The 15,026-nt window shown below is 36.6% G+C and overlaps 1 protein-coding gene across 2 annotated transcripts in view; it reads left to right on the top strand.

Moving 5' to 3' along the window:
* FMN2 (formin 2) overlaps positions 1 to 14,428 on the top strand; it is a 168,829-nt gene extending 154,401 nt beyond the window's left edge. For both annotated transcript variants that reach the window (XM_018917089.3, XM_018917091.3), the window contains 2 exons: positions 11,242 to 11,323; positions 12,740 to 14,428. In XM_018917089.3, the coding sequence (XP_018772634.3) occupies positions 11,242 to 11,323; positions 12,740 to 12,766 (109 nt within the window). In that variant the 3' untranslated portion in view covers positions 12,767 to 14,428. The remainder of the gene's footprint in view (positions 1 to 11,241; positions 11,324 to 12,739) is intronic.
* The last annotated feature ends 598 nt before the right edge of the window (positions 14,429 to 15,026 follow it).

Consider the following 15,026-nt stretch of genomic DNA (forward strand, 5'->3'; position numbering starts at 1 on the left):
TTTCTGATTAAGCAACTTTAAAAAAAACCCAAAATAAACATAAACCCTGCCCAAAAAAAAAAAAAGGCAGAAAAGCCCACAAGAAAAGGAGAGCCATAATCAAACTTAATCGGGCATGTTTTGAGTTTTTCCAGTTTTGATGCTGTTGTCATTGTCCTTCAAATATATTTGTAATGAGTCATAGTCTGTGGTTTTCATTCAGACTTTGCAAACTCTTGAAAATTTTACTGTCAGTATAGCCTGCATTTTGTGCTTAATCAGCAAGAAAGACTAGAAGAGCTGACATATTTTCCCTAATATTTTTTGATGTTGTTTGAAAAGAGAGAGTATGATTTTGAAATTCACAAGCTTGCTGTTCAGCACCCTTCTTATCGATACATGAATTTGAAGTGCTGCATACCTGTAGATGCAAATTGCTCTCTGAATACAGAGTCAGATAATGCACAGCTGCAGTAACAGCTCTGTAAAAGTCTCCCCTTCTTAGGAAAACTCTTAGGCAGTCAGACCACCAGTCTACAAGTGCCTAGTTTTGCCTCCTGTTTTGAAAAAAAAGTGTCTTTTACAAGCTGACCTATAAATGTAACCTTTTTCTCATTAATCTCTTTTCTTTAGCTTCTAGAAACTTTTCTTTACATTTGTGATTTAGATGTAGTCAATCTGAAATGCACTATTCCAGTCTAGTACTTCAGTGAGAACAAGAAGTATTTTTATTTTTCTTGACATCCAGCAAAGGCCTGCAGAATTGTTGCCCAGACCCTAATAATTTTCCTACCAGGAAAAGATATCTTGTCCTAAGAATGAAAGATAAAAAGAGCTCGTGAAGCAACATCCCAAGAGGGAAGTCTTGAAATGTTCTAAAAAATTAAAAAGTTAAGCAACTGCTGGTCCTGGAAATAAGATATAAAAATACAGTTATTTATCAGGAAATCTCATATTGCTATGCCTAACAATGACTCATCTTTAGGACTACATCTTTTCTTTATGGCCATGGAATAGACCCTGGCTCATTACAGTGGCAAAAAACAGTGAGTCCTTCCTTTAGGAAATTTTGTTTTAAAGTTCCATTGCTGTCAAATGTTAGTATCAATATCATCAGGTCACAGACCTTACTAGAAAAGGGTCAATGATGTGGCAGAAGCTCATATGCAGTTCCCCCTTCCCTTCCTCTGGGTGGGAGTGAGGTGCTTACACTTGTTGGTCCTCTCCGGCTCTGGATGTGCTTCCCTCTCTGCAGTCTGTTGGCTGTTCTAGAGGGCCTGTGAAACTTGGCGAAGATTTACCTTGTGTTAGTTGTATTTCTAGATAGGAGAGCTGGAGGAGGAAAGAGCAGGGAGCAGACAGAGGTGCCCTGTAAATGTGGGTATAAGGTACACAAAGGCCCTTGCCTTTACTAAGAGTTTTGTTGCTGAGCCGAGGCTGTGTCAGGGATGCCAGCAGAGGAGAGTTCATAAGCAGGATCAACACGATGGTAAAATTCTGTAAGTCCCTGATATCTTGCATCACACTAAGCTTGAGAATTTCTTTTGGCTGACTTTATTGAACCCTTTAACTCCCACGATAAATCTTTGACACATTAAAAATAATCTATAAACTCAGAAAAATGCACTCATCTCTCAAGTGCAGAAGTTGCCCATTCCCGTAAGAATAGCAGTTAAGCTGGCACCTGGTGTGTCACACTGTGTATATCTAGATGAAAGGGGGATTCCTGGCCAGCATGTCTCCACAGCTCATTGATCTCCCTCTGCAGAAAGACTGGTATGTCTCCCTACAGACTCCTTGGCAGGATGATTTAAAACTTGCTGTTGAGCAATTTAAAGTCTGGCATGGGATATCTGTACGTTGCACAGTGAGGAGCATATTGGTAAGCTGCCACTTCTGCTTGCAGAGGAGGGCATTAAATCCCATAGCACGAGCAGTGTCCTCTCAGAGTAATTTAAGGGATATTTTTCTAATGCTTATAATATGAACCAGTGAGTCAGACTTGAGAGTGAGACATCGAGGGACATGGGAATAGGTACTTGCAAAGAAATGCAGAGGTGGAAGAAAAGAGAAGAAAAATGTATATGGAGCTGCAACATGAGAAGGAAATGATGAACATGTGGAGTATGTTTAGCAGGGTCACATTTTGCTTGGCATGCTCCTGTAATGCCAACTGAAATCTCCAAGTGTTATGTTAGTGAGTAGTCATGGACAGATACATTTGCTGATGTCTCTTGGAAGCTTTAATCTCAATGTGTTTATTGCACTCTAACCAACTGAGCTGCATGCTGGTAGGCATGGGTTTACGACTCAGTTATAATGACATTTCAAAACAGAAGACGATTTCACATGACATTCAATTGAATAATTACATGGATCTTCAGTTTTTGGGAGTATTTCAAAATTGTTAACCTGGATAGCTTTCTGATCAGAATATATTGTTATGGGCCCTAGAAATCTACTTTAAAAAGCCTAAACACACCAAAGATTCAGCAGCTAGCTGTGAGGCAGTACCTCACAAAGACACTGTTTGCTGTCCAGATAAAAGAGGTTGCTCAACATATATGGTTTGTTTTTGTCTTCCTTGGGCATTTTTGGCAATTCATTTTTCTGTTTGTTTTTTTGGTGTTTTTTAATTTAAAAAAACCCCAAAACAAACAGAAAAACGAATCATTGTACTTTGGTTGGGGGAGGTGAACAGAACTTTAATTTCTTAGCATTGCTTTTGAGGGAAATGTTTATGGGAAAAAAAAAAGCATTTGGAGATACATTTCTCAGTCTGGATCTTTGGTAGAAAATCCTTTTGAATACCTTAGTCTAACATTTTTAAGCAATCCTGTGTTTTATAAGACAGGAAAAATATTTCTATTTACAGCTGTGAGCCAACTGGTGCTTACAAATATTCAACTTAAAAAAGGTGAAGGATCTAGTAAAAAACTAGTTCCAAATGTGTAATATTTCATATTTTTTATGACTTATGTGAGGTTGGATTCCAGAATGGTCCCCATGTAAACAGCAAAGGGTTCTTCAGTAGTGTGTATCTGGTGATGGTGTTGTACCATGCTGGCACAATATGTTGCATCCTAGTATGTGTATTTTGCATAGGAAGGTAACTAAACAATCATCATTTCATAATGAAGTTTAGAGACTGTTTTCATGGCTATAATGTCAGACTGGGTGTAATAGTCAAAGCTGTAGTGATAGGACACCATTATTTCTACCATGTGATCTTTTCAATCTCTTTTTTAACCTTTTCCTGTTCACCACCTCTTGATTAAAGAATGACATTTGTCTATGATAAAAACAGGGTCTGCACATTCAATAGTTACTTGCATGCTGGTGAAAATTATTATATAATTAAAAAATTTAAACAGAACTTTTGTTAGGCAGGCACTATACTTATACTTGTTAGTGGTTTTATTCCCAGGCAAAAGGATCACTTTGGCATTTGAGCTGCAATAAAGTGTTGTAATGTTTTACAAATGAGCAGCATTTGTCATTAAATATTAGCCCCCAAACATCTGAAATGCTCACAAAGGCTTAAAACCTACTGTAACCCAGACTGATCCTGAACTACTGAAGGTGTGAACTTCCTTGCTCTCCAGCAGTTTGCCAAACCAGTGCATGGCAACATCCATGAGGTGTAAGTACGTGGCTCTGTGCGTGTCTCATGTAATCAGTATAGGGAATAGTCTAATATCAGGGGGTTTTCTTACATACTTGAGAAGAACCTAAGTGTGTCTGCAGTAATTTTTGAGTTGTAACATAATGATGGATAGGGACTTTTTACCTCATGCAGCAAAGTTCTAGGTCTCTTACTTTCCCATCTCGTGCACTGGAGATCTCTTCATTTTGTGGCTCTCCAGCTGACTTCAGGTTTTTCTATTTTCTCTTCACTAATCCCTTTCATTCATTCAGTTCTCATATTTGCTTGTACTACAATTTGGTACCTATCAATTTTCCATTGTAGTAGCCCCAACATCCCCATTATAGCAACTCTTCTGTCCAGGGTGTGTTTCCATATTCTCTTAAAGAATCATCTTCTCCACGTAGACTGTTTACCAAGACTTTGCTTAGCCTTTTCTACACGTTGGGGTTTTGCCTTCTTTTACTCCATCTGCTGCTTAAAAACATTTTACAGCTAACACCAAGTTTCACACTCCTGTTTCTTTTGATTGCTGATTATGTTACCAGTTTTACTTCACTTCTAGTCTTCTTCCCTTTCCTTATCATTTCCTGTTATATTTCCTAACCAAATAGCCCAAATGTAGCCAGCTTCTTTGAGAGCAACCTGGCTTCAGTTCCAAGAAAACAGTGCAAGGTGATGATTAACTTTTCTTAGAATAATTTCAATATTGATATGTAAAGTCTGTAGAAAAGTGATTTTCATCTGCAATACTGGCCACTCTTACAATTTAATGACAAAGGTCATGAAATGTATTTAAGTGGGGATATGAATGTTTGTGTTTTATTACAAGCATAGCCATTCTTTAACAGTTCAAATCTTTTATTTCATTACATTTTCAATGTGAAATTCTATTTATTTTAAAATTCTAATTTTTAAATCATGTTTTGCACAGTATTCTCTTTATTTTACTCACGTCTTTATATCACTTCATAGGCAAGAGCTGAACCCCTGGATCATCAAGAGTATGATTGCCAGAGAGAACATTGGGAAACTAAATACTTCTGAATTATAATACTTTCAGAATATTTTTTAGTGTTTGGTGAAGCACAGTGAGACTGTAAATTGGAAAGTCTAAATTTCATTTTAGTTGGCCTCAAAGCTTTATTTTAGGCCCATTTGACACGATTTGCACTAAAAAGAAATATGAAATGTATTCCCCAATGTCTACACTGTTAAGAGAGGAGGTATCTTATTCAGGGTCCTGCTACAGATTATTTTCTATGTTAAGTGGCCAGATTACACTGTTTTAATCTCTTTGTCTCTGGTCTTCTGGGTGAAATTAGGATTAATCACTGTGTCCTTCCAACAGCCACTGTCTGCCTCGTGGTCCTTGAATTAACCATGCAAGGAGCTGGCAGGAATGTCAGGATAGTTTAATACATTATCTCTCTGTTGGTAGACTAAAGTTAGGTTTCATTAGTTTGTTTGAGGGGACCAGATACATTACAGTGTACTTCTTATCTATATAAAGTCTTTGCAGTCAGTTACTGAATCATATCTGTGTCATCACTTTAAGCCCATTGGCATGAAAGTAAAAGCTCTACATTTTTTTATTCAACTTTTATGTTGGAAACTGTAATTTTCCATTATGTGTTTTATGTTTTGGTTTATCCCTTAGCAAAAATTATTTTCAATATTTTAGTCAATGAACAAAATATAAGAACATTACCCTGTAAGAGTTTAAGGAGAGAGTTTTAAAGTTTTCTGCCCTTGAAATCTGAAAGACATTTGGCATTTGATAATTTAGTGGAGGATTTTTTATTTGTTTTTATATGTAAAGGTACTATTATTATTATTATAAACAAGTTTAACTCAATATTAAACCCAGACAAAGCTACATAAAATATTTTGGCAACACTCCTTTTATTTAACTGATAATAAGCTCTTGGTAGTAGAAAGAGTATTGGCCTCAGCCTTGTTTTGTGTTAAAAAATGCAGAATATCTGCAGAAAAATGTCTTTTGGGTTTCATAAACTCTACTGGCAACTGTGAAAGTAATATCTGTCTGAGTTTATCGTGGAAGTTTCTGTGAGCAGCTCTGCTATCTAAGGCACAACTTTCCAGTCCTCTCACTGTGATTACATTTGTCATGTCGCAGCGCTCGCCAGTGAAGTGTAAGGCGACCAAGCCTAGATGGAGCCAGTAAGAAATGAATCTGTCTGCCACAGATACTTCAGACAAAATTATTAATGTTTAGTGGCAGGGAAGTGGCTACCTCTTCAATGGATTGAATGATGACAGAAAGTCTCAAAGCTGTGATAAGGTTGTGGCCAGGCTGGCTTTTGGTCTAGAAGGTAGATAAAAACACTCTGTCTTTTGGGTTTTTAAGCATGTCTGGTTTCTTTTTCCTGTGTGCATGCTGAAGTGAAACTTGCTTATTCATCTCACAGGCTGTCTTTAAACTTAATCATAATTTTTATATGTTTGTCTCACAATAAATATGAGGTACAAGGAGGTGATAGTGTTGGAGAAAAGTTTTTCTTATGATGGAAATAAGAAACTACTTATTTTGTTAAAGGTGACAATTGATAGACTCAGTCTTATTAAGTAGCAGATTTCAGGAGTATAATTCTTAGGCTCTGTAAGTGACTGACTATTCATTCCCTTGTATATTTTTAGTTTAATTTTTTTTTTTTTTAACAGATCCACTGATTGCCCCATGTTCTATATTCCCTACATGTTTTCTTATTGTTCGGGCTATTTGGAAGTATTTTTTTTCTGCAATAATGAGAGAAATGCTTTAGCTAAATCTATTATTTAAGGAGATTCAAGTGATGAACACTCTTAACAAGTATTTATAGAATCTGCCCTGAGCCTGAATAACTCTGCTGTTCAGATTACTACAGTGAGAGTTAATCAACTCTCTGTTGTCTAGGCTGGGAACTGTAGTTTTTCTAGAATTATGTTCTCACTAAGACAAAATCAAGAAAATACTTGGGAAAAGAATAAGAGGCAAAAATTGCTGAAGGTAGCACAGCTGATGTTATCTTTTCTGTCAAACTAATATGCTCACTTTTGAGCTAGAATTGGCATAGGATGGGGCAGGGATTGATAGTAAATGAACCAAAGTCATTTTGCTGAAATAAGGTGATTTTGAGAAGTAGTTGTAAAGTGTGAGGTGGGACAGTTAGAGCATCAGTTTAGCAAAGTTTAGCACACTGCAGGCTTACAAGTCATTCCTACCACACTTACCAAGTTTAGGGTACCACCTGGCTTCTCCAAGAGCACACCATGTCTTTTCCACCTCCATCTTCCTCTCTCACTCTCAGATCATGCCTGGAAGATCTGTCCTGCTTCTGAGGATTTGGTGGCCATTGAGAGTTCTGGCTCTGTGAGGGGACCAAACAGCTTCTCTAACAGAAGAGTATTAGTAGTGAAGAACTAAATAGTTTAAGTAAAAACAGATTTTCAGAACAATAAATCTATCTATCACATGCCTGCTTTTGCTTAAGGGTTATAATTCTCAGGAACTGGGGAACACTCACCTTCCTCAGACTTTTCTTCCCAGTGGCAGCCTATTTTTCCACAGAAGGACTGACAGCTGAATACCCACCCCTTTCTTAGGAATATCTTTTTAACTGTTTTTTTGCTCTCTGAGCTCTGCATTGGCACAGTGGTCATGTCATTTTGGACTGGAGCTTGGAAATATGTTGTTGTGTTTCTGTTGCTTCTCCTTCTGTGGCTGTTGGGAGTCTTGTGCTGTTTTCTCCAAAATTCTTCTTTTCCTCCTCCCATTATTACTTAGGTCCATTAGTTTCTTCATAAAGCTCTATCAACTCACCACAGTTGAGTTAACCCATAACCAGTGGAGTTCATGCAATTTTTGCACATTTTTGTCTTAGATTATTGTCTTGCGCCTCCATGCTGATCAGGGTCCCACTGAAGTCAGTGGGAAGTAGTGCAGGAAAAGCTTGAGCAAGAGGAAGGTACATAGGGATTTGCTTGCCATTTGTGAGAAATATGGCTTGAACCAGCCATGAGCTGACATGCAATGTGCTATTGCCTAAATCTTGTTAGTTTCATGGAAAGATGAAAAAAACATTTGTGGCCAATAGAGAAAGCCTAAGATGACTAAAACTTGCCAGTGGCAATTATTTTCCAACTGGACTAAGACTGTTGCCCTTATTTCAAAGGTAACATTTTATCTGCTTCTCTTGATCACACAGTTTAAATGGTGCTGATGCTCCTACAAAACACATCCTTTTCCTCTTCCAGAAGGATTAAGTTATTTTAATTTTATATTTAATAAAATCCTAATTAAGCTGAATGATCAGCCTTCACAAAATATATTTGCAGACTGTCAAAATTGCTAACCACAATCACTGGTTTATGATTTGGCCCTGTGGAAGGCTAATAATTGCCTTTGCCTCTATTTTACCAGTCTGCTGGCTTTTCTCTTTTAGATACAGCTCTAGATTATTTATACAGTTCTCTGTGCTTCCAGATTTAATATGTTCACAAACTAAACCTCCTTGAAATGAGCCTTTGGTGTGCCACCTTTACATTTCTCAGGGCAGTCTTCTTGCTAAAGAAGCATATGTATGGGTCTCATGGGCTTCACCGAGTCTCTATCCAACCACTTGGAGCTTCCTGCACAGAGAGCAGGATGCGAGCCAGGAGGCTGTGGACTGTCCCAAACCCACACAGTGAGTCAGGGATATGGTTGGAACTGGAACTGAGTGGCTGCTAGCTCTCAGTCTTAAGTGCATTAGGGAGCAATGCTTCTCATCTTCTGTATTTCCCTTGGTATGAATAAATAGGCTCAAACTCCAAGGAATTTCATAAAAGCTCCCAAAACCTTGAGAACCACAACCATTCTATTGAGACCAGGACCTCTTACATAATACTGGAAATCTGGGAAACACAACCTTAAGATTGTCACGTATGAGTCTGGAGGTTGTGGATCATTTTAAAAGTGCTATCTCAGGGACACAGAAGTTGTGACTTCCTCCTTCACAGGGTGGCGTGTTATTAACATTTGGCTGTTTCAAGCAGACCTTTCTCCAAAAAGTTGTTTCTCTAATTGAAGCAGAACATGCAGTGATGTTACACTGACAGTGACACTTAATGGGACCTGGTCTTTGAAAAAGAGCTGCATTATCAAGGGTCCCTCACTCTGTGAGAATTTTTGTTTTGAATTAACATGAGACCCATGGGGAGCTGTGTTGTCTTGTGACCTGGTATGGTAGCAAGCAGTGGGTGATCCATCCTGGAAGGGGAATGTTTAGGTGGGACAAAGACTGGAATTGAAGATTCCCTGGTATTTCCCAAGAATAACATTTAGATCTGTGAGAACTGATTTGGTAAATGTTTTTTTACATTACATATGCTGCCATTTGCATGTTGAGTAGTCTGAATACCTGCATATATTACACTGCTTTGATAAAACAGTCATTTTGATAAACTCAGTGGTACTTGTATAGTCCCTGTACACATACAGGAATTCAATACTAATTTACTCACATGAAGGATTTCATTTTGTTATTTAAATGATGTCTACAGTGAGGGGAACCAGCTATACTTGTATTTGAAAAAGAGGAAATTGTATGATAGATGTGCTGTTTCATATCTGACTTTGTAAGAGTGGCTTTTTACAGGTTGGAATGTGTCTGAATATTTAGGAAAGATCATGGGAAGATCAATGTCACAAATATTTTTTTCTTCCTTTGGAGAAAAGTAGACATGAAGCAGAAGAAAAATTGTTATAGAGAAAAGAAAATGTCTTTGAATTTTTCTCCATTCTTCATCATTCTCATAAGTTTCTATTTGAAGCTATCACCACGTTTTGGCTGCCACTTTTACTGAATCTACTTAAATTCATTTTAAAGGTGAATTACTTGGCTGCTTGACATTTTTGTTCTAGATTTTGCTGCAATCTATCTGATTTGCAGTCAGAGAAAAAGCGTTACAGCTTGAATTAACAGGTTTCAAAGCTTTTTTCCCCCTGACCTGTGCACATGAAGGTCTCCCAACACTAACAACATACAAGGCCATCAAATGAAGAGGGCAGGTTTTGGAAGTGCTGGAAAATTACTGACATTTAAATTAATTTTTGAAAGTATAAATTTGAAACTTATGAAAAGAACAAGGTGTGTCTGGTGAAGTAGAATAAAGTAGAGGTGAATATGAAGGTGTTTTTTTTTAATGTGCTTAGCAGGCTGAGCTGGCGTTTTAAAGATTAATTAATTTTCAAAATTTTGGCCCTTCCCACACACACAAAAATATTCAAAAATAATAGTAACACAAAGTTGGATCCTCAGTGTGTAGCCTCAGTGAAATAACAGACAGACTAGTGGTGTGGAGATGAACTGCAAGGAACCAGCCAAGGATGTATGATTTCTTAATATCATTCAACTGCTCTTTTTTCAGTCTTGGATAATGGTGAAAAGTCAGACTAAGTGCCATCTCAAGTCCATATTTTTGGCTAGATCAAGCTAATATAGGATTTACATTTTTGATTTCTACTTTATTTATCAATAAAATTCTCATCTCTCATTAAAAAAAATTAAAGATCTCACATGATTTAATGCTCTCTTATAGAAAGTCTGCAGCTCAGAGAATTCATAACAAAAATCTGTATCATCAGTATTCCAGCAATCATGTGTGGTTTAAAAGGTTGATACATAAAATGAGTGAAAATTGTAAAGAAACATTTAACATTTTACAGTGTGACATTGAACTCATCAACTGGATTCTGGCAGGCTCCCAGGCTGAGTGTAGTCCTCTGCCTTTCATAGTTTGTTTCTGATCTGCATGATGAAAAAGGACATTTCTCTCACCAAAAATGTGGTGGCCTTTCACAAGGTTATAATTTGTACTGTTTGCCATGTTAGGGAGCACTAAGAAGTGGACCCTTACTTTTAGAACCTGCTCTTCTCTTTACATCCAAGCAGCCAAAGTGTATTCATCCCTAGTGCTCATGTAAGCCTTGAGGTTCCTCAGCTTTGGAATGAAAGAGATGTGTGCAATCACATGCATCACCTTGGGTTAAACATTACGTTCCATGGTAATTTTCTTTTTTTCTTTTTTTTTTTTAAATTTGAGAGTAAAGACTTGAAATTGAGGTTAATAAAGACTTGAAATTGAGGTTAAGCTGTTTTGCCATTTTAAATAGAAACAAAAATGGGTGGAGAGGAACACAGCTTGGTGACAAATTTTGTTTAAACTGTAATTGAAGTACCAAGGGTTGGAAAAGAAGAAGAAATATTTTAAACAGTGAAAAAAGAAAAGGAATTTTCTTAGCAATGTGTGCATGAATGCTCTGAAATGTAAACTTTATATCATCCAGTGTATTTTAAACCCTCAAACATTTGAATCTTCAGCTGCAGTAAGTACTGATTGCTTTTGTGAGTAGAATTGATTATGCAACTGGTTATGCCTATCTGTGTAAGTGCTGGGTATGGCTACAGCAGCCCTGGAGTGCAAGAATTATTTTGTAGAGCATGCTAATGAATATATGGAGAAGAAAGTTATCCACTTGTGTCCTCAGGCCTTAACTTGTAAGTTTTATACTGCATTGTCTTTGTAAATGTTGTTGGTGTACAGGAGTGTTTATAAGTTTTGTCTCTCTTCAGAGTCAAGGAAGCAGAGGAAGTCTGCAGGCAGAAAAAGGGGAAGTCGCTGTACAATACTAGACCAAAACATGACTCTGGAATTGTAAGAAAAATTTGTAGCAATTTTTCTGTTTATATCACTTGTTTTATCTTTTTCTCTTTACATTTTATAGGTAGGTTATTCTTGATGTATGTTTTTGTTTTGGGTTGGTTTTTTTTTTCTTTAATGTTTAACTGTTTCATTAAAGGTGTTAAATTAACAAACCTGAAATCTGCCTATGAATATTACTCCACAAAATAGGTGTAGCACAAGCAGGAGCAGTTTATTATTGCCCCACTGTGCCAATCTATGTTCTTGCCAGTCTTGGTGTAGGATGCACATAGAAAGCATAAAAGCACTTTTGGTCTTCCAGCTTAGTCTGTTCATATTCATTCTCTTTTCTACAGATAGAGCATGAAAGGGAGAATTTTGATAGTTACACATTTTTCAAACTGGATCACTGTGTCAAATACAGTGTTTTCTGATCCACTGATATAGATTTGTTTGCAATAGAAATACTAGAAAAAAATAATACTGTGCTTTCACATTTCTTTTGAAAACAGATAACTTCACTGATAACAGAGGAGTAATTCTGGTCATTTAATGAAACATTTCCCCTATGATTGCCTAACCATTGTAAGGATCATGACTGATTTTACAGAAAAATTATTCTGGTACCTCACCTTTATTTCATAACTGTAGCAACTGGCCATAGTTCATGTTTGAAAAATATTAAAGATTTTTTTCAACTGTCTGTGTCCCTCTCTATGTCCTCTGCTCCCCACAACCCCAAGACATGATTTAATTCTTTCATGCTTTGTAGTCATAGCTGTGCAGTTATATTATCTGTGACACATCTTGTAAATGAAGTATGAAGTAATTTTCTGTATTCCGACTAATATAATTTGATACAGGAAACAATAATATTGCATTTATTGTTTCTTATTTTGAATGTTTAGTGAGAGTTGACTGTAGCTAGTGCCACAAGAAATGTAAATGGATTGTTAGCTTCCTAAGGAGTTATAAACTACATTTTATCAATTGTACTTAAAAGCAGATCAACATTTTATTTAAAAAAAAACCCCAAATTAACATTTTTGGGAGTTCTCCATCTTATCTCCAACTGTCTTATCTCCAACTCACATACTGCTATGTATGAAGACACTGAGAGATTTCTTTTAAGAAATAACTATTTGTTTAATTATTCCTGTATCATTCTTATTTGCACTAAAACGGGGATCTTCAATCTTAGTGAAAATTTGATGAGTGAAAAGGAAAGTAAACAAAAATATTTCACAAGCAGTGCATAGCTGTAGTCTACTTCAGTTCTAGCTTCAAAGTTTATTTATGAAGTCAGTGTTACAGTAAACATAATCTAACATTTGCCTATGTATTTCTTATGCTTTTCATATTTGTGGAAGTTGGTTTTGTGTACACTCAAATTTTGCTCTGATTTTTAAATTTTATTTTATTTTTCAGAAAGCAAAGATAAGTATGAAAATCTGAGAGAAGAAATTCAAAAGCCATTGTTACCTGGTTACCAAAATTCCACATGCCTGTGGGTGGGGAGCGAGAGGGAAGGAAACTACATCATCCTAATCATTTGCTTCATTGACCTTTTAAAATTTGTGTTTTGTTCTCTAGAGTTTTCCACCAACTGATGTGTTATTGTGCATTCATTCACGAATGTAATCACTTTAATGGAGTGCCCAGAAATAGACTAGGTATGGACTTGAAACACCTTCCCTGTACTCTGTATCTCCTTTGCCACTCAAAAATGGTATTTTGTAAAGTGTATGGTATATTACGAATAGGACAAGTCAGCATGCATAAAAAGTGGTATCTGCATCAGTTCTAAACATGCTGAAAATTGCATTAAATTGAACTTCATAAGAATGCTACTTGATACAGTAAAACATTTCCATTCCTACTGGCAACATCTGACACAAATACTTCATGGCACTGCACTTAGTTTAGGGAAAGAAATGTTACTCCTAGTGAACTGTTTGTATCCGTTTCATGTTGGCATTTGTAGTTTGTATTTTGAATTGTTAAGTGCTGTTTATACAGTATAATCAATGCTTTCCCAACTTGTTTGGTTGCCCTCCATGACTAAATATTTGTGGAACAAGATGTTTACTGTAACTATGTTTAAAATCGATAAGGCAGCATACTTTTACTTCATCTTCTGCCAGATAGCGAATGCCAGGTAGTATGGGGGTCAGAAATCCAGCATTAAAAAAAAAAAAAAAAAAAAAAAAAAAGGCAGAAAAATACAGAAAAGCACAGAGGTATGATAGAGAGTATGAGAGATTTGACTATTATAGTTTGTTAATATATAAAGCAGCTAATACTTTTACATGAAGTTTAGAAGGTATAGTATAGTTTTAACTGCTGATCACTTAAGTCAGACAGGCTTTTGGCCACATGTACATGACTTCCCTTCTGGAATTAGCTTTACAGTTAATTTAAAACTCCTTTAGAGAGCTATTAAAAGATGCACATGGAGACAACATTTATGGAAAACAGTAGCCAATTCTAGTGACAGAACATAGAGTACCAACTAATTGACATCAATTTCACACTTAGCAGAATTACAGACGTTTCCTCCAGGCTTTCAGGGTCCCTGACTAGGAGGTTAATGATTGAAGTATATGACTTAGGGCTTCCATTTTGGACCACATGCTTACTTCCTTTTTGCGATCCAGAATTTGCTGTATCAGTTTTGGACTGCTCAACTGAGAACAACCCCTTCCTCCAGTCCTTATTTATATGCCCCAAACCAATCAGTTTGATACCATTTTGCTTTCTAAGCTAATTTTTCCTGAAAGCAGACCGTGTGTGCAACTCCGTTGGATGCACGTGCTTACAGCTTTGGAGCCTGAAAGGCACTGGGGTAAGGCAATGAGCTCTAACCTGCTGGATTGCATTACTCCCTGTCTAATCTAGCACATCAAGAGACATTCTGAGCTGTTCAGAGGCTAATATACTCTACAGGGTGTCATAAAAGGAAGTGCAAAATATGACCTCAGGAATCTGTTATTGTTCACATATACCAAGCACTAGAAAAGATTTTTTTTTCACTGTGTGAAAAGCAAGTCTCCTGTTGCTGATAAACCTATGTGAAAATCTGTACTAACAGTAATTTCTGGCAGGGATATAAATTACCAAGAAAGGAATTCTAAAATTTTGTGTTGATGGGAGTAACATTACTATTTGGGGAAGAGAAAACAAGAGATTATTTGCTGTTACGACTAACTTATGGAAAAAAAACCTTAAAGAGTAAAGCTATTTTAATGGCACTGATTCAAATCCATGTTTGTATTTATGTAAACAATAGTCTTCTCCTCCTAACTTTGCTCCTAAGTGCAAGGATACAGTAGCATGTTTTCATTTGTAGCCTTCCTGTTCTCTTCAGTACCTACAGTATGTATATTACTATACTAAATGAAATAATAGATCATCTAACAAAGATCACTATGTGCAATACTGTATTTAGTGTTTCTATTCCAATTTTTTTAGAATGTTAATTTATAAGAAAATAAAAGGAATAATAAAGAAATAACTGCGTTCTCTTGTCACTCTCTGGCTATGCTGTAGTGTGCTACAAACTATTTGCTCCCTAAGCACCACATGCCAGTCTGGCTTCTGTGATCAAGGAAGAGTCTTTGTGAAGAGAGCAGAGGAAATAAGACTTCTCTTTCCTTGCCTTTTGGAATGGTAGAAACAGTAATTCCCAGTTATGTTGATACACTACCTATTCCCC

This window comes from Serinus canaria, chromosome 3 (assembly GCF_022539315.1).
Source record: "Serinus canaria isolate serCan28SL12 chromosome 3, serCan2020, whole genome shotgun sequence".
Classification (NCBI taxonomy): domain Eukaryota; kingdom Metazoa; phylum Chordata; class Aves; order Passeriformes; family Fringillidae; genus Serinus; species Serinus canaria.